The sequence below is a fragment of the Schistocerca gregaria genome, unplaced genomic scaffold (genome assembly GCF_023897955.1).
Source record: "Schistocerca gregaria isolate iqSchGreg1 unplaced genomic scaffold, iqSchGreg1.2 ptg000167l, whole genome shotgun sequence".
Classification (NCBI taxonomy): domain Eukaryota; kingdom Metazoa; phylum Arthropoda; class Insecta; order Orthoptera; family Acrididae; genus Schistocerca; species Schistocerca gregaria.
The window spans coordinates 660,136-683,462 of record NW_026061723.1 but is presented as its reverse complement, the minus strand read 5'-3'; the positions used below and the strand labels follow the sequence as shown (position 1 = coordinate 683,462).

The window sequence follows — 23,327 nt, the reverse complement described above, 5'->3', positions numbered from 1 at the left end:
GTAAAAACCTGAGAAATCGGTCCTTTTTCGTCAGTTGTTATCGAATCAACTTGAAGCCAGATCGTCACATTGCCCGCTCTTCTCCCTGAAACGGTTGTACTTATCGTCTGCAAAGCTATGTCGCGTGCTGCGGTATGCGGAGTCACTAAAAGCACCACAGTAGAACACAGATGAAGCTTCTAAGTTGATGTAATAGCCAGTAAGGAGTAGTACAATTCAAGTTTTAGGTATCGAATATTGACTTTTTAGCTGGCTTTGGTGCCTTGGACATGAGCTAGGACCTTAAGATTCTGCATAAAAGGAGGACTAGCAGCCGCGCTGCACGGGAGTATGTGCAAAGTGTTCATATGTAGTAAAAACCTGAGAAATCCGTCCATTTTCGTCATTTGTTATCGAATCGACTTAAAGCCAGATCGTCACATTGGCCCCTCTTCTCTCTGAAACGGTTGTACTTATCGTCTGCAAAGCTATGTCGCGTGCTGCGGTATGCGGAGACACTAAAATCACCATAGTGGAACACAGATGAAGCTTCTAAGTTGATGTAATAGCCAGTAAGAAGTAGTACAATTCAAGTTTAAGTATCGATTATTGACTTTTTAGCTGGCTTTGGTGCCTTGGACATGAGCTATGTCCTTAAGATTCTGCATGAAAGGAGGCCTAGCAGCCGAGTTGCATGGGAGAATGTGAAAAGTGTTCATATGTAGTAAAAACCTGAGAAATCCGTCCGTTTTCGTCATTTGTTATCGAATCGACTTAAAGCTTGGTCGTCACATTGGCCGCTCTTTTCTCTGAAACGGTTGTACTTATCGTCTGCAAAGCTATGTCGCGTGCTGCGGTATGCGGAGACACTAAAAGCACCATAGTAGAACACAGATGAAGCTTCTAAGTTGATGTAATAGCCAGTTAGAAGTAGTACAATTCAAGATTTAGGTATCGATTATTGACTTTTTTGCTGGCTTTGGTGCCTTGGACATGAGCTAGGACCTTACGATTCTGCATGAAAGGAGGACTAGCAGCCAAGTTGCGCGGGAGGATGCGAAAAGTGTTCATATGTAGTAAAAACCTGAGAAATCCGTCCGTTTTCGTAATTTATTATCGAATCGACTTAAAGCAGTGCGTCACATTGGCCGCTCTTCTCTCTGAAACGGTTGTACTTATCGTCTGCAAAGCAATGTCGCGTGCTGCGGTATGCGGAGACACTAAAAGCACCATAGTAGAACACAGATGAAGGTTCTAAGTTGATGTAATAGCCAGTAAGAAGTAATACAATTCAAGTTTTAGGTATCGAATATTGACTTCTTAGCTGGCTTTGGTGCCTTGGACATGAGCTAGGACCTTACGATTCTGCATGAAAGCAGGACTAGCAGCCGCGTTGCACGGGAGTATGTGAAAAGTGTTCATATGTAGTAAAAACCTGAGAAAACCGTCCATTTTCGTCATTTGTTATCGAATCGACTGAAAGCCAGATCGTCACATTGGCCGCTCTTCTCTCTGAAACGGTTGTACTTATCGTCTGCAAAGCTATGTCGTGTGCTGCGGTATGCGGAGACACTAAAATCACCATAGTGGAACACAGATGAAGCTTCTAAGTTGATGTAATAGCCAGTAAGAAGTAGTACAATTCAAGTTTTAGGTATCGATTATTGACTTTTTAGCTGGCTTTGGTGCCTTGGACATGAGCTATGTCCTTAAGATTCTGCATGAAAGGAGGACTAGCAGCCGAGTTGCATGGGAGAATGTGAAAGGTGTTCATATGTAGTAAAAACCTCAGAAATCGGGCCTTTTTCGTCAGTTGTTATCGAATCAACTTGAAGCCAGATCGTCACATTGGCCGCTCTTCTCTCTGAAACGGTTGTACTTATCGTCTGCAAAGCTATGTCGCGTGCTGCGGTATGCGGAGTCACTAAAAGCACCATAGTAGAACACAGATGAAGCTTCTAAGTTGATGTAATAGCCAGTAAGGAGTAGTACAATTCAAGTTTTAGGTATCGAATATTGACTTTTTAGCTGGCTTTGGTGCCTTGGACATGAGGTAGGACCTTACGATTCTGCATGAAATGAGGGCTAGCAGCCGAGTTGCACGGGAGAATGTAAAAAGTGTTCATATGTAGTAAAAACCTGAGAAATCCGTCCCCTTTTATTCATTTGTTATCGCTCGCTCGCTCGCTCGCTGTAAAACGCTGGCTTCATATGCCAGGTGTAGGGGCAGGTTAAGCAGCAGTGCTGCTGTTCCTGCAGTGACATCTTCAGGGAGCTTTTATTCCTAACAGAGTGAGCTGTCCTCACTAGGCGTCAGTCATTGCGACGCCATATTTGTTACCAACATTGTGCTGCGAGAGAAATTACTCTCGCAGTAGATCTGGCCATCGAGTCGTTGGCCTGTGGTGGACCTGGCGGCCCAGACCACGAATCAGGCGACTGGCAGAGTGTTCTGCATCGCTGTAGAACACCCTGGCGATTTGCCGGAAGCGATCCCGTAGGAAAGGGATGCCCGCTTCCTCATGGAGCAGCCTTGCTGGGTAGCGAGGCGGCTTGTGGAGCGCAAGTCGCAGCGCCCTATTTTGCACGCGTTGAAGCGTCGCAGTGTGCGTCGCTGCCGCGTTACCCCACACCACGGCCGCATATTCCAGGACCGGTCGGACGAGGGACAGATACATGGTGAGGCCGTGGCGTGGAGGAAGCGTCGATGAGGGATTGAGGAATGGGTAAAGCGCACGAAGGCGCCCCACTGCCCGCCCTCTGATGTCGCGGATGTGTGGCAGCCACGTCAGGTGTCTGTCCAATGTCACCCCGAGATATTTGCCGGTCCGCAACCATGGAATGGGGCCCCCCATGATCGTGACCGGCGGTAGGTCCGGTGGCATCATCCTTCTGCTAAAGATGACAGCCTGGCTCTTGGAAGCGTTAAACTTAAGGCGCCATTTCGTGGACCAGGCACCCAGGACGTCACATCCGAGCTGGAGGCGGCGGCGCATCTCGGCCGCGTTCATGCTGCGGGTGAACAGCGCCGTGTCGTCAGCATAAAGCGGCAACTCCACGCGTGCCACCCGCGGGGCGTCGGCGGTGTACAGGGAGTACAGCAGGGGACCGAGGACCGACCCCTGCGGCACTCCCGCCCGAATCTGCCGGTCGGTGGATGTGCCCTCATCAGCTCGGACGTGGAAAGTGCGCCCCGAGAGATACGAGCGCAGCAGGACCACGTGCGACGTCGGTACCCCGTGCACAAAAAGTTTGTACACGAGGCCGTCGTGCCACACGCAGTCGAAGGCTTTGGAGACGTCGAGAAGTGCCGCCCCTAGGTACTCTCGCGTCTCCAGCGCACGCATCGCCTGCTCCACGAGGCGCAACAGCTGCTGTGTGGTAGAGTGGCCCCGCCGGAAACCAAACTGCTCCTCGGGAAGGAGTTGCTGCTCTGTCACGATGCGCAGCAGCCGCTCCACGTACAACCTCTCAAACACTTTTGAGAGGGACGGGAGCAGACTGATCGGCCTATAGTGCGCTGCCTGTCGCGGATCCTTGCCGCTCTTGGGGATGGCAACCACTTCCGCATGTTTCCATGCGGAAGGGAAGGTCCCAGTGCGGAGGATACTGTTAAAGATGTCCGCCAGAGATTGGTGTACCTCCGGCGGTATCATCCTCAACAGGTGGTTGGTGACACCATCGGTGCCACCCGCCTTCCTCGGATTGAGGCGACGGAGCTGCAGGTCCACTTCCTCGCGTGTTATCTCCTCGATCACATCGTCAGCCTCCCTTGCAGCGAGGAAGACCGGCAGGCGATCCTCCACCAGACGAACATGATCGGGATCGAGCACACCATCAACAGGACGAAAATTTTCCGCGAACGTGTCCGCGAGGATGCTGGCTTTGGCATCCGGCTCGCAGACAACGTCCGCGCCCGCATGGAGAGGCGGGACTCGCTGGCGACGACGAAGGAAGCGCTTGGCGGTCCGCCAAGCACTACCATCCGTCGTAGTTAGGGTGGCCACCAAGCCCGCCCAGTCCCAATTCCGATGTTCATCGATGGCTGCCCGAATCTCGCGTCGCGCCCTGTTGAGGCGGCGCTTCGTTTCTGGCTGCCGTGTGAGCTCCCACTCCCGGAAGAGGCGATTCTTGTTTGTTATCGCCTCCAGGATAGGCGGCGGGAGTTGGCGCGACATGTCTCGCGGCCGGTCCGGCCGCCTGGGGGTGGCCGCCTCCGCCGCAGCTAGTGTGTGCCGCGTGAAGAAGGCTAACGCTTCTTCAGCCCCATGCACAGCGGGATCTGGCGCGCCCTCGAGTCGGGCAAGGACCTCGTCACGGAAGCGCGTCTCGTCGATGCCACGGAAGTTGCGGCGGACGGACGGCAGAGATGCACCGATGACGTCCATGTCGAAGACCACCGGGAGGTGATCGGACGACATGGCACATCGAACGGTGGCCGAAGTGAAGTGCCCAACACCTTTGAGCACGGCGATGTCGAGCACATCTGACTGGCCTCGATGGGGGAAGACAGTGGGATCATAAGGCCCCAGTACTATCGCGCCATGCCGCTGTGTGGCGCGGAGGAGTCGGCGGCCGCTGGCATTGGTAACGCGGGAGTTCCACTGCGTGTGCTTGGCATTCAAGTCACCCGCAATGAAGACTTTCCCGCGCAGAGCCAGCAGGGCGTCGATGTCGGCCTCCTGAAGCAGTCCCCTCGGCGGCCTGTAGGCCGCAACGAAGGTGATCACCCCTGCCGTCGTGGTGACAGCCACCCCAGTGGCCTCCACTGCAGTGAGGGGCGGAAGCGGGACTGCATGGTGCTTGAGGGACGCCTTGATATAAATAGCCGTCCCCCCGCCATGCGTCAACCTGTCGGTGCGGTAGCACCGATTGTTGGCCACCTCGACATGTATCCCCGGCTTCAGAAAGGTCTCGCACACGAGGCAGATGTCAATTGCCTCGTCGCGCAAGAACTCCCTGAATTCCCCTTGTTGGGGGACCAAACTGTTTGCGTTGAAAGCGCAAACGGTGAGGCCATGGATGTGGCGATTATCCATGATGCGGCGGGGTTGCAACGCCGGCCTGAAGGGCCGACGTGACCGCGGTGACGAGCACCGGTAGCTGCTCTAGCAGCTGGCTCAACGACCGCAAGAGCGAACGGAGCTCGGCTGCATCGGTGGCCGAGGGGGCGGCGTTGGCCGCTGGGGCGGCCTCCGCCACTGGGGAGGCCGGTTGCGGCAACTCCGTGGTAGACGACTGCCGCGGAACGTCGCCAGCCGGTTGCGGCGTAGCACGAGGTGCTGTCGTCTGTTGCGGCAGTGTGTCATCGGCATTCCGGCGTGCAGCGGCATGGGTGGCCCGGCCCGCGCGCCGGCGACGCCTGCGCGGGGCGGCAACCCGAGCGCTCTGCGTGGGTGTTGGGTTGGCCTCCCCCCCGGGCGAAGCCGGGGACGGCGCGGCCGGTTGCCTCGTCTCGCCCGCCGCCAGGTCCGAACGTCGGGCGGTGGCGGCTGATGGTCCGCCCTTGGTGGCGGCAGCAAAGCTGGTGGATGGGTGCACCTTACGAGAGGGAGCAGCCCCTCCGCTCCGGTGGTTTCGGCCCCTTTTAAAGGCCGAACAGCCTCTGTAGCTGGCAACGTGCGCGCCGCCGCAGTTGCAGCACGTCGGCTTCTCTTCCTTGGCAAGCCCGCAAGACTTGCTCTCGTGCTGTCCCGCGCATTTGACGCAGCGGGGCAACATAGAGCAGTAGCGGGAGACATGGTCGAGCCTCTGGCAGGAAAAGCACTGGGCCCTCTTGCCTTTGGCTCGGAGAGGTTCCACCGCGACCCTGACCCGGCCGACTCGCTGCACCTGGAAAATCTTCCGATTTTCCAGGTTGTCGACGAGGACAACCTGGTACAGTGGCATGTCGCGGTGCGTGCGCGGGGACTTCATCAGTCCGGTGGACCGGACGCCGAAGCCCATGTCTTCGAGTTCTTCTTTAAGATAGTCCGCCCCAAACTTGAGTGGAAGGTGGCGGAACACCACCTTCAGAAGTTTGAGCGGCTCAGAGGGGTGCGTGTAGCACGGGAGGCCATCTCTGGAGATGGTGTCCATCACCGCGCGGTACTCCTCGTTGGAGGACACCGTGACCTTGTAGAGGTCACGGCCAGCAGTCTTGACAGTGGCGGACGTGGCCGCCCTGTCTAGTTTTTGCTGGAACTCCTTGTACCCGCCCGCCCATTGGATGACGATGGGCGGGGGCTTCTTTTCGGCCGACACAGGAGGCGCGGCGCCATCTTCAGTCGCGTCCACACTGGCCCCCGCGAACGCGTTGGCGGTCGGCAGCGGCGTCGGTTGCTGCAGCGCAGCAGCCCTGGCAGTGCGCCGCCTGGGAGGGGCGACAAAACCATCCTCATCCGGCTGCCGGGAGGTGGCAGGTGGACGAGTGGGCCGCCGCGTCTTCGTCGGTCTCGGCGAGGCGGCGCTCGCGGAGGAGCCCGCGATAGTCGTCCCAGACTCCGTGGTGGAAGGGCGGGAAGCCCTCGAGGCCTTCTTCCGCGGCCTCGCTGTGTCGGACGTCTGAGAGGGAGTGTCGGAGTCGTCATGCGTCATAGCCCGGCGCTTTCTGGGCGCACGGGCAGCGTCAGAGTCAGTGTCACGGCGCTCTGACTCGGCAATGGCCTCAGCCAAATTTGCGTCAGGCAGGTCGATATCCTGCATCTCGGCGGCCGCAGCTAGCGTAGCCACGGGCTCTTCTCGTGTCTTGGGGACCAGGGGTGCAGCCGGGGGCACATCGACCTCTTCAGTGGTCGAGGCCAGCGGCGCAACTCCCGCCGAGGCCGCCACCGCCGGGACCGCAGACTCGCGCGATTCAACCGGCGGGGCTCTCGGTGGCACACCCGACACTTGCTGCCTCGTGTACGGCAGAGTGGCACCCTTCCGAATGTGACAGAAGGCGAGTATAGTCGCCTCGTCGTCCTTTCGACCCGGGTAGGAACCCCCGTGTGCGAGTTTGTTCATAAGAATAAACACTCGATCACGAGAGAGCACATCAGAATCCGAAGAGTCATTCCTGTCGTGGTCAGTTGTCGTAAGCCGGTTCGTCATAAGTGGGGGGCCGGATGGGGCCACCACCGGGATCAGCTCAGTCGCCTGAGCTGGCCCCGACGGGCGGCGATCCGCCACACACTTCGCAGGTAAACCAACCTCTCTCAACGACATCTCGAACAGCAGCTGTGTGTGTGTGTATGTCGTCGTGCGTGCGTGTGCGTCTCATTTGTTATCGAATCGACTTAAAGCCAGATCGTCACATTGGCCGCTCTTCTCTCTGAAACGGTTGTACTTATCGTCTGCAAAGCTATGTCGCGTGCTGCGGTATGCGGAGACACTAAAAGCACCATAGTAGAACACAGATTAAGCTTCTAAGTTGATGTAATAGCCAGTAAGGAGCAGTACAATTCAAGTTTTAGGGATCGAATATTGAATTTTTTGCTGGCTTTGGTGCCTTGGACTTGAGCTAGGACCTTAAGATTCTGCATGAAAGGAGGACTAGCAGCCGAGTTGCACGGGAGAATGCAAAAAGTTTTCATATGTAGTAAAAACCTGAGAAATCCGTCCGTCTTCGGAATATATTATCGAATCGACTTAAAGCAGTGCGTCACATTGGCCGCTCTTCTCTCTGAAACGGTTGTACTTATCGTCTGCAAAGCTATGTCGCGTGCTGCGGTATGCGGAGACACTAAAATCACCATAGTGGAACACAGATGAAGCTTCTAAGTTGATGTAATAGCCAGTAACAAGTAGTACAATTCAAGTTTAAGTATCGATTATTTACTTTTTAGCTGGCTTTGGTGCCTTGGACATCAGCTATGTCCGTAAGATTCTGCATGAAAGGAGGCCTAGCAGCCGAGTTGCATGGGAGAATGTGAAAAGTGTTCATATGTAGTAAAAACCTGAGAAATCCGTCCGTTTTCGTAATTTATTATCGAATCGCCTTAAAGCAGTGCGTCACATTGGCCGCTCATCTCTCTGAATCGGTTGTACTTATCGTCTGCAAAGCTATGTCGTGTGCTGCGGTATGCGGAGACACTAAAAGCACCATAGTAGAACACAGATAAAGCTTCTAATTTGATGTAATAGCCAGTAAGGAGTAGTACAATTTAAGTTTTAGGTATCGATTATTGACTTTTTAGCTGGCTTTGGTGCCTTGGACATGAGCTATGTCCTTAAGATTCTGCATGAAAGGAGGACTAGCAGCCGAGTTGCATGGGAGAATGTGGAAAGTGTTCATATGTAGTAAAAATCTGAGAAATCCGTCCGTTATCGTCATTTGTTATCGAATCAACTTGAAGCCAGATCGTCACATTGCACGCTCTTCTCTCTGAAACGGATGTACGTATCGTCTGCAAAGCTATGTCGCGTGCTGCGGTATGCGGAGACACTAAAAGCAACATAGTAGAACACAGATGAAGCTTCTAAGTTGATGTAATAGCCAGTAAGGAGTAGTACAATTCAAGTTTTAAGTATCGAATATTGACTTTTTAGCTGGTTTAGGTGCCTTCGACATGAGCTAGGACCTTAAGATTCTGCATGAAAGGAGGACTAGCAGCCGAGTTGCACGGGAGGATGTGAAAAGTGTTCATATGTAGTAAAAAACTGAGAAATCCGTCCGTTTTCGTAATTTATTATCGAATCGACTTAAAGCCAGATCGTCACATTGGCCGCTCTTCTCTCTGAAACGATTGTACTTATCGTCTGCAAAGCTATGTCGCGTGCTGCGGAATGCGGAGACACTAAAAGCACCATAGTAGAACACAGATGAAGCTTCAAAGTTGATGTAATAGCCAGTAAGAAGTAGTACAATTAAAGATATAGGTATCGATTTTTGACTTTTTTGCTGTCTTTGGTGCCTAGGACATGAGCTAGGACCTTACGATTCTGCATGAAAGGAGGACTAGCAGCCGAGTTGCACGGGAGAATGTAAAAATTGTTCATATGTAGTAAAAACCTGAGAAATCCGTCCGTTTTCGTCATTTGTTATCGAATCGACTTAAAGCCAGATCGTCACATTGGCCCAACTTCTCTCTGAAACGGTTGTACTTATCGTCTGCAAAGCTATGTCGCGTGCTGCAGTATGCGGAGACACTAAAAGCACCATAGTAGAACACAGATGAAGCTTCTAAGTTGATGTAATAGCCAGTAAGGAGTAGTACAATTCAAATTTCAGGTTTCGAATATTGAATTTTTAGCTGCCTTTGGTGCCTTGGACATGAGCTAGGACCTTAAGATTCTGCATGAAAGGAGGACTAGCAGCCGAGTTGCACGGGAGAATGCGAAAAGTTTTCATATGTAGTAAAAACCTGAGAAACACGTCCGTTTTCGTAATTTATTATCGAATCGACTTAAAGCAGTGCGTCACATTGGCCGCTCTTCTCTCTGAAACGGTTGTACTTATCGTCTGCAAAGCTATGTCGCGTGCTGCGGTATGCGGAGACACTAAAATCACCACAGTAGAACACAGATGAAGCTTCTAAGTTGATGTAATTGCCAGTAAGAAGTAGTACAATTCAAGATTTAGGTATCGAATATTGAATTTTTTGCTGGCTTTGGTGCCTTGGACTTGAGCTAGGACCTTAAGATTCTGCATGAAAGGAGGACTAGCAGCCGAGTTGCACGGGAGAATGCAAAAAGTTTTCATATGTAGTAAAAACCTGAGAAATCCGTCCGTCTTCGGAATATATTATCGAATCGACTTAAAGCAGTGCGTCACATTGGCCGCTCTTCTCTCTGAAACGGTTGTACTTATCGTCTGCAAAGCTATGTCGCGTGCTGCGGTATGCGGAGACACTAAAATCACCATAGTGGAACACAGATGAAGCTTCTAAGTTGATGTAATAGCCAGTAACAAGTAGTACAATTCAAGTTTAAGTATCGATTATTTACTTTTTAGCTGGCTTTGGTGCCTTGGACATCAGCTATGTCCGTAAGATTCTGCATGAAAGGAGGCCTAGCAGCCGAGTTGCATGGGAGAATGTGAAAAGTGTTCATATGTAGTAAAAACCTGAGAAATCCGTCCGTTTTCGTAATTTATTATCGAATCGCCTTAAAGCAGTGCGTCACATTGGCCGCTCATCTCTCTGAATCGGTTGTACTTATCGTCTGCAAAGCTATGTCGTGTGCTGCGGTATGCGGAGACACTAAAAGCACCATAGTAGAACACAGATAAAGCTTCTAATTTGATGTAATAGCCAGTAAGGAGTAGTACAATTTAAGTTTTAGGTATCGATTATTGACTTTTTAGCTGGCTTTGGTGCCTTGGACATGAGCTATGTCCTTAAGATTCTGCATGAAAGGAGGACTAGCAGCCGAGTTGCATGGGAGAATGTGGAAAGTGTTCATATGTAGTAAAAATCTGAGAAATCCGTCCGTTATCGTCATTTGTTATCGAATCAACTTGAAGCCAGATCGTCACATTGCACGCTCTTCTCTCTGAAACGGATGTACGTATCGTCTGCAAAGCTATGTCGCGTGCTGCGGTATGCGGAGACACTAAAAGCAACATAGTAGAACACAGATGAAGCTTCTAAGTTGATGTAATAGCCAGTAAGGAGTAGTACAATTCAAGTTTTAAGTATCGAATATTGACTTTTTAGCTGGTTTAGGTGCCTTCGACATGAGCTAGGACCTTAAGATTCTGCATGAAAGGAGGACTAGCAGCCGAGTTGCACGGGAGGATGTGAAAAGTGTTCATATGTAGTAAAAAACTGAGAAGTCCGTCCGTTTTCGTAATTTATTATCGAATCGACTTAAAGCCAGATCGTCACATTGGCCGCTCTTCTCTCTGAAACGATTGTACTTATCGTCTGCAAAGCTATGTCGCGTGCTGCGGAATGCGGAGACACTAAAAGCACCATAGTAGAACACAGATGAAGCTTCAAAGTTGATGTAATAGCCAGTAAGAAGTAGTACAATTAAAGATATAGGTATCGATTTTTGACTTTTTTGCTGTCTTTGGTGCCTAGGACATGAGCTAGGACCTTACGATTCTGCATGAAAGGAGGACTAGCAGCCGAGTTGCACGGGAGAATGTAAAAATTGTTCATATGTAGTAAAAACCTGAGAAATCCGTCCGTTTTCGTCATTTGTTATCGAATCGACTTAAAGCCAGATCGTCACATTGGCCCAACTTCTCTCTGAAACGGTTGTACTTATCGTCTGCAAAGCTATGTCGCGTGCTGCAGTATGCGGAGACACTAAAAGCACCATAGTAGAACACAGATGAAGCTTCTAAGTTGATGTAATAGCCAGTAAGGAGTAGTACAATTCAAATTTCAGGTTTCGAATATTGAATTTTTAGCTGCCTTTGGTGCCTTGGACATGAGCTAGGACCTTAAGATTCTGCATGAAAGGAGGACTAGCAGCCGAGTTGCACGGGAGAATGCGAAACGTTTTCATATGTAGTAAAAACCTGAGAAACACGTCCGTTTTCGTAATTTATTATCGAATCGACTTAAAGCAGTGCGTCACATTGGCCGCTCTTCTCTCTGAAACGGTTGTACTTATCGTCTGCAAAGCTATGTCGCGTGCTGCGGTATGCGGAGACACTAAAATCACCACAGTAGAACACAGATGAAGCTTCTAAGTTGATGTAATTGCCAGTAAGAAGTAGTACAATTCAAGATTTAGGTATCGATTATTGACTTTTTTGCTGGCTTTGGTGCCTTCGACATGAGCTAGGACCTTACGATTCTGCATGAAAGGAGGACTAGCAGCCGAGTTGCACGGGAGGATGCGAAAAGTGTTCATATGTAGTAAAAACCTGAGAAATCCGTCCGTTTTCGTAATTTATTATCGAATCGCCTTAGAGCAGTGCGTCACATTGGCCGCTCATCTCTCTGAATCGGTTGTACTTATCGTCTGCAAAGCTATGTCGCGTGCTGCAGTATGCGGAGACACTAAAATCACCATAGTGGAACACAGATGAAGCTTCTAAGATGATGTAATAGCCAGTAAGAAGTAGTACAATTCAAGTTTTAGGTATCGATTATTGACTTTTTAGCTGGCTTTGGTGCCTTGGACAAGAGCTATGTCCTTAAGATTCTGCATGAAAGGAGGACTAGCAGCCGAGTTGCATGGGAGAATGTGAAAGGTGTTCATATGTAAAAAAAAAAATGAGAAATCGGTCCTTTTTCGTCAGTTATTATCGAATCAACTTGAAGCCAGATCGTCACATTGCACGCTCTTGTCTCTGAAACGGTTGTACTTATCGTCTGCAAAGCTATGTCGCGTGCTGCGGTATGCGGAGTCACTAAAAGCACCATAGTAGAACACAGATGAAGCTTCTAAGTTGATGTAATAGGCAGTAAGGAGTAGTACAATTCAAGTTTTAGGTATCGAATATTGACTTTTTAGCTGGCTTTGGTGCCTTGGACATGAGGTAGGACCTTAAGATTGCGCAAGAAAGGAGGACTAGCAGCCGAGTGGCACGGGAAGATAAGAAAAGTGTTCATATGTAGTAAAAACCTGAGAAATCCGTCCATTTTCGTCATTTGTTATCGAATCGACTTAAAGCCAGATCGTCACATTGGCCGCTCTTCTCTCTGAAACGGTTGTACGTATCGTCTGCAAAGCTATGTCGCGTGCTGCGGTATGCGGAGTCACTAAAAGCACCATAGTAGAACACAGATGAAGCTTCTAAGTTGATGTAATAGCCAGTAAGAAGTAGTACAATTCAAGTTTTAGGTTTCGATTATTTACTTTTTAGCTGGCTTTGGTGCCTTGGACATGAGCTATGTCCTTAAGATTCTGCATGAAAGGAGGACTAGCAGCCGAGTTGCATGGGAGAATGTGAAAAGTGTTCATATGTAGTAGAAACCTGAGAAATCCGTCCGTTTTCGTCATTTGTTATCGAATCAACTTGAAGCCAGATCGTGACATTGCCCGCTCTTCTCTCTGAAACGGTTGTACTTATCGTCTGCAAAGCTGTGTCGCGTGCTGCGGTATGCGGAGACACTAAAAGCACCATAGTAGAACACAGATGAAGCTTCTAAGTTGATGTAATAGCCAGTAAGGAGTAGTACAATTCAAGTTTTAGGTATCGAATATTGACTTTTTAGCAGGCATTGGTGCCTTGGACATGAGCTAGGACCTTAAGATTCTGCATGAAAGGAGGACTAGCAGCCGAGTTGCACGCGAGGATGCGAAAAGTGTTCATATGCAGTAAAAACCTGAGAAATCCGTCCGTTTTCGTAATTTATTATCGAATCGCCTTAAAGCAGTGCGTCATATTGGCCGCTCATCTCTCTGAAACGGTTGTACTTATCGTCTGCAAAGCTATGTCGTGTCCTGCGGTATGCGGAGACACTAAAAGCACCATATTAGAACACAGATATAGCTTCTAAGTTGATGTAATAGCCAATAAGGAGTAGTACAATTCAAGTTTTAGGTATCGATTATTTTTTTAGCTGGCTTTGGTGCCTTGGACATGAGCTATGTCCTTAAGATTCTGCATGAAAGGAGGACTAGCAGCCGAGTTGCATGGGAGAATGTGGAAAGTGTTCATATGTAGTAAAAACCTGAGAAATCCGTCCGTTATCGTCATTTGTTATTGAATCAACTTGAAGCCAGATCGTCACATTGCCCGCTCTTCTCTCTGAAACGCTTGTACTTATCGTCTGCAAAGCTATGTCGCGTGCTGCAGTATGCGGAGACACTAAAAGCACCATAGTAGAACACAGATGAAGCTTCTAAGTTGATGTAATAGCCAGTAAGGAGTAGTACAATTCAAATTTTAGGTTTCGAATATTGAATTTTTAGCTGGCTTTGGTGCCTTGGACATGAGCTAGGACCTTAAGATTCTGCATGAAAGGAGGACTAGCAGCCGAGTTGCACGGGAGAATGCGATAAGATTTCATATGTAGTAAAAACCTGAGAAATCCGCCCGTTTTCGTAATTTATTATCGAATCGACTTAAAGCAGTGCGTCACATTGGCCGCTCTTCTCTCTGAAACGGTTGTACTTATCGTCTGCAAGGCTATGTCGCGTGCTGCGGTATGCGGAGACACTAAAAGCACCATAGTAGAACACAGATTAAGCTTCTAAGTTGTAATAGCCAGTAAGAAGTAGTACAATGCAAGTTTTAGGTATCGATTATTGACTTTTTAGCTGGCTTTTGTGCCTTGGACATGAGCTAGGACCTTATGATTCCGCATGGAAGGAGGAGTAAAAGCCGTGTTGCATGGGAGAATGTGTTAAGAGTTCACATGTAGTAAAAACCTGAGAAATCCGTCCGGTTTCGTTATTTGTTATCGAATCGACTTAAAGCCAGATCGTCACATTGGCCGCTCTTCTCTCTGAAACGGTTGTACTTATCGTCTGCAAAGCTATGTCGCGTGCTGCGGTATGCGGAGACACTAAAATCACCACAGTAGGACACAGATGAAGCTTCTAAGTTGATGTAATTGCCAGTAAGAAGTAGTACAATTCAAGATTTAGGTATCGATTATTGACTTTTTTGCTGGCTTTGGTGCCTTCGACATGAGCTAGGACCTTACGATTCTGCATGAAAGGAGGACTAGCAGCCGAGTTGCACGGGAGGATGCGAAAAGTGTTCATATGTAGTAAAAACCTGAGAAATCCGTCCGTTTTCGTAATTTATTATCGAATCGACTTAAAGCAGTGCGTCACATTGGCCGCTCTTCTCTCTGAAACGGTTGTACTTATCGTCTGCAAAGCTATGTCGCGTGCTGCGGTATGCGGAGACAATAAAAGCACCATAGTAGAACACAGATGAAGCTTCTAAGTTGATGTAATAGCCAGTAAGAAGTAGTACAATTCAAGTTTTAGGTATCGGATATTGACTTTTTAGCTAGCTTTGGTGCCTTGGACATGAGCTAGGACCTTACGATTCTGCATGAAATCAGGACTAGCAGCCGCGTTGCACGGGAGTATGTGAAAAGTGTTCATATGTAGTAAACACCTGAGAAAACCGTCCTTTTTCGTCATTTGTTATCGAATCGACTAAAAGCCAGATCGTCACATTGGCCCCTCTTCTCTCTGAAACGGTTGTACTTATCGTCTGCAAAGCTATGTCGTGTGCTGCGGTATGCGGAGACACTAAAATCACCAAAGTGGAACACAGATGAAGCTTCTAAGTTGATGTAATAGCCAGTAAGAAGTAGTACAATTCAAGTTTTAGGTATCGAATATTGACTTTTTAGCTGGCTTTGGTGCCTTGGACATGAGGTAGGACCTTAAGATTGCGCAAGAAATGAGGACTAGCAGCCGAGTGACACGGGAGGATGCGAAAAGTGTTCATATGTAGTAAAAACCTGAGAAATCCGTCCATTTTCGTCATTTGTTATCGAATCGACTTAAAGCCAGATCGTCACATTGGCCGCTCTTCTCTCTGAAACGGTTGTACTTATCGTCTGCAAAGCTATGTCGCGTGCTGCGGTATGCGGAGTCACTAAAAGCACCATAGTAGAACACAGATGAAGCTTCTAAGTTGATGTAATAGCCAGTAAGAAGTAGTACAATTCAAGTTTTAGGTTTCGATTATTTACTTTTTAGCTGGCTTTGGTGCCTTGGACATGAGCTATGTCCTTAAGATTCTGCATGAAAGGAGGACTAGCAGCCGAGTTGCATGGGAGAATGTGAAAAGTGTTCATATGTAGTAGAAACCTGAGAAATCCGTCCGTTTTCGTCATTTGTTATCGAATCAACTTGAAGCCAGGTCGTGACATTGCCCGCTCTTCTCTCTGAAACGGTTTTACTTATCGTCTGCAAAGCTGAGTCGCGTGCTGCGGTATGCGGAGACACTAAAAGCACCATTGTAGAACACAGATGAAGCTTCTAAGTTGATGTAATAGCCAGTAAGGAGTAGTACAATTCAAGTTTTAGTTATCGAATATTGACTTTTTAGCAGGCATTGGTGCCTTGGACATGAGCTAGGACCTTAAGATTCTGCATGAAAGGAGGACTAGCAGCCGAGTTGCACGCGAGGATGCGAAAAGTGTTCATATGCAGTAAAAACCTGAGAAATCCGTCCGTTTTCGTAATTTATTATCGAATCGCCTTAAAGCAGTGCGTCACATTGGCCGCTCTTCTCTCTGAAACGGTTGTACTTATCGTCTGCAAAGCTATGTCGCGTGCTGTGGTATGAAGAGACACTAAAGGCACCATAGCAGATCACAGATGAAGCTTCTAAGTTGATGTAATAGCCAGTAAGAAGTAGTACAATTCAAGTTTTAGGTATCGATTATTGACTTTTTAGCTGGCTTTTGTGCCTTGGACATGAGCTAGGACATTATGATTCTGCATGAAAGGAGGACTAGCAGCCGAGTTGCATGGGAGAATGTGAAAAGGGTTCATATGTAGTAAAACCCTGAGAAGTCCGTCCATTTTCGTCATTTATTATCGAATCGACTTAAAGCCAGATCGTTACATTGGCCGCTCTTCCCTCTGAAACGGTTGTACTTATCGCCTTCAAAGCTATGTCGCGTGCTGCGGTATGCGGAGACACTAAAAGCACCATAGTAGAACACAGATGAAGCTTCAAAGTTGATGTAATAGCCAGTAAGAAGTAGTACAATTCAAGATTTAGGTATCGATTATTGACTTTTTTGCTGGCTTTGGTGCCTAGGACATGAGCTAGGACCTTACGATTCTGCATGAAAGGAGGACTAGCAGCCGAGTTGCACGGGAGAATGTAAAAATTGTTCAAATGTAGTAAAAAACTGAGAAATCCGTCCGTTTTCGTCATTTGTTATCGAATCGACTTAAAGCCAGATCGTCACATTGGCCGCTCTTCTCTCTGAAACGGTTGTACTTATCGTCTGCAAAGCTATGTCATGTGCTGCGGTATGCGGAGATACATAAAGCACCATAGTAGAACACAGTTGAAGCTTCTAAGTTGATGTAATAGCCAGTAAGAAGTAGTACAATTCAAGATTTAGGTATCGATTATTGACTTTTTACCCTTCTTTGGTGCCTTGGACATGAGCTGGGGCCTTAAGATTCTGCATGAAGCGAGGACTAGCATCCGAGTTGCACGGGAGAATGTGAAAAGTGTTCATATGTATTAAAAACCTGAGAAATCCGTCCGTTTTCGTCATTTGTTATGGAATCGACTCAAAGCCAGATCGTCACATTGGTCGCTCTTCTCTCTGAAACGGTTGTACTTATCGTCTGCAAAGCTATGTCGCGCGCTGCGGTATGCGGAGACACTAAAAGCACCATTGTAGAACACAGATTAAGCTTCTAAGTTGATGTAATAGCCAGTAAGGAGTAGTACAATTCACGTTTTAGGTATCGAATATTGACTTTTTAGCTGGCTTTGGTGCCTTGGACATGAGCTAGGACCTTAAGACTCTGCATGAAAGGAGGACTAGCAGCCGAGTTGCACGGGAGGATGCGAAAAGTGTTCATATGTAGTAAAAACCTGAGAAATCCGTCCGTTTTCGTAATTTGTTATCGAATCGGCTTAAAGCCAGATCGTCACATTGGCCCCTCTTCTCTCTGAAACGGTTGTTCTTATCGTCTGCAAAGCTATGTCGCGTGCTGCGGTATGCGGTGACACTAAAATCACCATAGTGGAACACTGATGAAGCTTCTAAGTTGATGTAATAGCCAGTAAGAAGTAGTACAATTCAAGATTTAGTATCGGTTATTGACTTTTTTGCTGGCTTTGGTGCCTTGGACACGATCTAGGACCTTACGATTCTGCATGAAAGTAGGACTAGCAGCCGAGTTAAACGGGAGAATGTAAAAAGTGTTCATATGTAGTAAAAACCTTAGAAATCCGTCCGTTTTCGTCATTTATTATCGAATCGACTTAAAGCCAGATCGTCACATTGGCCGCTCTTCTCTCTGAAACGGTTGTACTTATCGTCTGCAAAGCTATGTCGCGTGCTGCGGTATGCGGAGACACTAAAAGCACCATAGTAGAACACAGATGAAGCTTCAAAGTTGATGTAATAGCCAGTAAGAAGTAGTACAAATCAAGAATTAGGTATCGATTATTGACATTTTTGCTGGCTTTGGTGCCTAGGACATGAGCTAGGACCTTACGATTCTGCATGAAAGGAGGACTAGCAGCCGAGTTGCACGGGAGAATGTAAAAATTGTTCAAATGTAGTAAAAAACTGAGAAATCCGTCCGTTTTCGTCATTTGTTATCGAATCAACTTGAAGCCAGATCGTCACATTGGCCGCTCTTCTCTCTGAAGCGGTTGTACTTATCGTCTGCAAAGCTATGTCGCGTGCTGCGGTATGCGGAGACACTAAAAACACCATAGTAGAACACAGATTAAGCATCTAAGTTGATGTAATAGCCAGTAAGGAGTAGTACAATTCACGTTTTAGGTATCGAATATTGACTTTTTAGATGGCTTTGGTGCCTTGGACATGAGCTAGGACCTTAAGACTCTGCATGAAAGGAGGACTAGCAGACGAGTTGCACGGGAGGATGCGAAAAGTGTTCATATGTAGTAAAAACCTGAGAAATCCATCCATTTTCGTAATTTATTATCGAATCGACTTAAAGCAGTGCGTCACATTGGCCGCTCTTCTCTCTGAAACGGTTGTACTTATCGCCTTCAAAGCTATGTCGCGTGCTGCGGTATGCGGAGACACTAAAAGCACCATAGTAGAACACAGATGAAGCTTCAAAGTTGATGTAATAGCCAGTAAGAAGTAGTACAATTCAAGATTTAGGTATCGATTATTGACTTTTTTGCTGGCTTTGGTGCCTAGGACATGAGCTAGGACCTTACGATTCTGAATGAAAGGAGGACTAGCAGCCGAGTTGCACGGGAGAATGTAAAAATTGTTCAAATGTAGTAAAAAACTGAGAAATCCGTCCGTTTTCGTCATTTGTTATCGAATCGACTTAAAGCCAGATCGTCACATTGGCCGCTCTTCTCTCTGAAACGGTTGTACTTATCGTCTGCAAAGCTATGTCATGTGCTGCGGTATGCGGAGATACATAAAGCACCATAGTAGAACACAGTTGAAGCTTCTAAGTTGATGTAATAGCCAGTAAGAAGTAGTACAATTCAAGATTTAGGTATCGATTATTGACTTTTTACCCTTCTTTGGTGCCTTGGACATGAGCTGGGGCCTTAAGATTCTGCATGAAGCGAGGACTAGCATCCGAGTTGCACGGGAGAATGTGAAAAGTGTTCATATGTATTAAAAACCTGAGAAATCCGTCCGTTTTCGTCATTTGTTATGGAATCGACTCAAAGCCAGATCGTCACATTGGTCGCTCTTCTCTCTGAAACGGTTGTACTTATCGTCTGCAAAGCTATGTCGCGTGCTGCGGTATGCGGAGACACTAAAAGCACCATTGTAGAACACAGATTAAGCTTCTAAGTTGATGTAATAGCCAGTAAGGAGTAGTACAATTCACGTTTTAGGTATCGAATATTGACTTTTTAGCTGGCTTTGGTGCCTTGGACATGAGCTAGGACCTTAAGACTCTGCATGAAAGGAGGACTAGCAGCCGAGTTGCACGGGAGGATGCGAAAAGTGTTCATATGTAGTAAAAACCTGAGAAATCCGTCCGTTTTCGTAATTTGTTATCGAATCGGCTTAAAGCCAGATCGTCACATTGGCCCCTCTTCTCTCTGAAACGGTTGTTCTTATCGTCTGCAAAGCTATGTCGCGTGCTGCGGTATGCGGTGACACTAAAATCACCATAGTGGAACACTGATGAAGCTTCTAAGTTGATGTAATAGCCAGTAAGAAGTAGTACAATTCAAGATTTAGTATCGGTTATTGACTTTTTTGCTGGCTTTGGTGCCTTGGACACGATCTAGGACCTTACGATTCTGCATGAAAGTAGGACTAGCAGCCGAGTTAAACGGGAGAATGTAAAAAGTGTTCTTATGTAGTAAAAACCTTAGAAATCCGTCCGTTTTCGTCATTTATTATCGAATCGACTTAAAGCCAGATCGTCACATTGGCCGCTCTTCTCTCTGAAACGGTTGTACTTATCGTCTGCAAAGCTATGTCGCGTGCTGCGGTATGCGGAGACACTAAAAGCACCATAGTAGAACACAGATGAAGCTTCAAAGTTGATGTAATAGCCAGTAAGAAGTAGTACAATTCAAGATTTAGGTATCGATTATTGACTTTTTTGCTGGCTTTGGTGACTCGGACATGAGCTAGGACCTTACGATTCTGCATGAAAGAAAGACTAGCAGCCGAGTTGCACGGGAGAATGTAAAAATTGTTCATATGTAGTAAAAAACTGAGAAATCCGTCCGTTTTCGTCATTTGTTATCGAATCAACTTGAAGCCAGATCGTCACATTGGCCGCTCTTCTCTCTGAAACGGTTGTACTTATCGTCTGCAAAGCTATGTCGCGTGCTGCGGTATGCGGAGACACTAAAAACACCATAGTAGAACACAGATTAAGCTTCTAAGTTGATGTAATAGCCAGTAAGGAGTAGTACAATTCACGTTTTAGGTATCGAATATTGACTTTTTAGATGGCTTTGGTGCCTTGGACATGAGCTAGGACCTTAAGACTCTGCATGAAAGGAGGAATAGCAGACGAGTTGCACGGGAGGATGCGAAAAGTGTTCATATGTAGTAAAAACCTGAGAAATCCATCCATTTTCGTAATTTATTATCGAATCGACATAAAGCAGTGCGTCACATTGGCCGCTCTTCTCTCTGAAACGGTTGTACATATCGTCTGAAAAGCTATGTCGCGTGCTGCGGTATGCGGAGACACTAAAAGCACCATAGTAGAACACAGATGAAGCTTCAAAGTTAATGTAATAGCCAGTAAGAAGTAGTACAATTCAAGATTTAGGTATCGATTATTAATTTTTTTGCTAGCTTTGGTGCCTTGGACATGAGGTAGGACATTACGATTCTGCATGAAAGGAGGACTAGCAGCCGAGTTGCACGGGAGAATGTAAATAGTGTTCATATGTAGTAAAAACCTGAGAAATCCGTCCGTTTTCGTCATTTGTTATCGAATCGACTTAAAGCCAGATCATCACATTGGCCCCCCTCCTCTCTGAAACGGTTGTACTTATCGTCTGCAAAGCTATGTCGCGTGCTGCGGTATGCGGAGACACTAAAAGCACCATAGTAGAACACATATGAAGCTTCTAAGTTGACGTGATAGCCAGTGAGCAGTAGTACAATTCAAGTTTTAGGTATCGATTATTGATCTTGTAGCTGGCTTTGGTGCCTTGGACATGAGCTAGGACCTTAAGATTCCGCATGAAAGGAGGAGTAGCAGCCGCGTTGCACGGGAGTATGTGAAAAGTGTTCATATGTAGTAAAAACCTGAGAAGTCCGTCCATTTTCGTCATTTGTTATCGAATCGACTTAAAGCCAGATCGTCACATTGGCCGCTCTTCTCTCTGAAACGGTTGTACTTATCGTCTGCACAGTTTTGTCGCGTGCTGCGGTATGCGGAAACACTAATAGCACCATAGTAGAACACAGATGAAGCTTCTAAGTTGATGTAATAGCACTAAGGAGTAGTACAATTCAAGTTTTAGGTGTCGAATATTGACTTTTTAGCTGGCTTTGGTGCCTTGGACATGAGCTAGGACCTTAAGATTCTGCATGAAAGGAGTACTAGCAGCCGAGTTGCACGGGAGGATGCGAAAAGTGTTAATATGTAGTAAAAACCTGAGAAATGCGTCCGTTTTTGTCATTTGTTATCGAATCGACTTAAAGCCAGATCGTGACATTGGCCGCTCTTCTCTCTGAAACGGTTGTACTTACCGTCTGCAAAGCTATGTCGCGTGCTGCGGTATGCGGAGACACTAAAATCACCTTAAATGAACACAGATGATGCTTCTAAATTGATGTAATAGCCAGTAAGAAGTAGTACAATTCAAGTTTTAGGTAACGATTATTGACTTTTTTGCTGGCTTTGGTGCCTTGGACATGAGCTAGGACCTTAAGATTCTGCATGAAAGGAGGACTAGCAGCCGAGTTGAACGGGAGAATGCGAAAAGTGTTCATGTGTAGTAAAAACCTGAGAAATCCGACCGTTTTCGCAATTTATTATCGAATCGACTTAAAGCCAGATCGTCACATTGGCCGCTCTTCTCTCAGAAACGGTTGTTCTTATCGTCTGCAAAGCTATGTCGCGTGCTGCGGTATGCGGATACACTAAAAGCACCATAGTAGAACACAGATTAAGCTTCTAAGTTGATGTAATAGCCAGTAAGAAGTAGTATAATTCAAGTTTTAGGTATCGATTATTGACTTTTTGCTGGCTTTGGTGCCTTGGACATGAGGTAGGACCTTGAGATTCTGCATGAAAGGAGGGCTAGCACCCGAATTGCAAGGGAGAATGTTAAAAGTGTTCATATGTAGTAAAAACCTGAGAAATCCGTTCGTTTTTGTCATTTGTTATCGAATCGACTTAAAGCCAGATCGTCACATTGGCCACTCTTCTCTCTGAAACGGTTGTACTTATCGTCTGCAAAGCTATGTCGCGTGCTGCGGTATGCGGAGACACTAAAAGCACCATAGTAGAACATAGATGAAGCTTCAAAGTTGATGTAATAGCCAGTCAGAAGTAGTACAATTCAAGTTTTGGGTATCGATTATTGACTTTTTAGCTGGCTTTGGTGCCCTGGACCTGAGCTAGGACCTTAAGATTCTGCGTGAAAGGAGGACTAGCAGCCGAGTTGATCGGGAGTATGTGAAAAGTGTTCATATGTAGTAAAAACCTGAGAAATCCGTTCGTTTTCGTCATTTGTTATCGAATCGACTTAAAGCCAGATCGTCACATTGGCCGCTCTTCTCTCTGAAACGGTTGTACTTATCGTCTGCAAAGCTATGTCGCGTGCTGCGGTATGCGGATACACTAAAAGCACCATAGTAGAACACAGATGAAGCTTCTAAGTTGAAGTAATAGCCAGTAAGGAGTAGTACAATTCAAGTTTTAGGTATCGAATATTGACTTTTTAGCTGGCTTTGGTGCCTTGGACATGAGCTAGGACCTTAAGATTCTGCATGAAAGGAGGACTTGCAGCCGAGTTGCACGGGAGGATGCGAAAAGTGTTCATATGTAGTAAAAACCTGTGAAATCCTTCCGTTTTCGTAATTTATTATCGAATCGACTTAAAGCAGTGCGTCACATTGGCCGCTCTTCTCTCTGAAACGGTTGTACTTATCGTCTGCAAAGCTATGTCGTGTGCTGCGGTATGCGGAGACACTAAAATCACCATAGTGGAACACAGATGAAGCTTCTAAGTTGATGTAATAGCCAGTAAGAAGTAGTACAATTCAAGTTTTAGGTATCGATTATTGACATTTTAGCTGGCTTTGGTGCCTTGGACATGAGCTATGTCCTTAAGATTCTGCATGAAAGGAGGACTAGCAGCCGAGTTGCATGGG

The 23,327-nt window shown here is 47.0% G+C and overlaps 1 protein-coding gene across 1 annotated transcript; it reads right to left on the bottom strand.

Annotated features, from left to right (window-relative positions):
- Window positions 1-2,137: 2,137 nt before the first annotated feature.
- On the bottom strand, window positions 2,138-7,164 carry LOC126302168 (uncharacterized). The gene is made up of 3 exons (XM_049991722.1): window positions 6,029-7,164; window positions 5,121-5,563; window positions 2,138-2,232 (listed from the first exon to the last, which is right to left on the bottom strand). The coding sequence occupies exons 1-3, from the start codon at window positions 7,162-7,164 to the stop codon at window positions 2,138-2,140; spliced, it is 1,674 nt and encodes a 557-aa protein (XP_049847679.1).
- Between the last annotated feature and the right edge of the window lie 16,163 nt (window positions 7,165-23,327).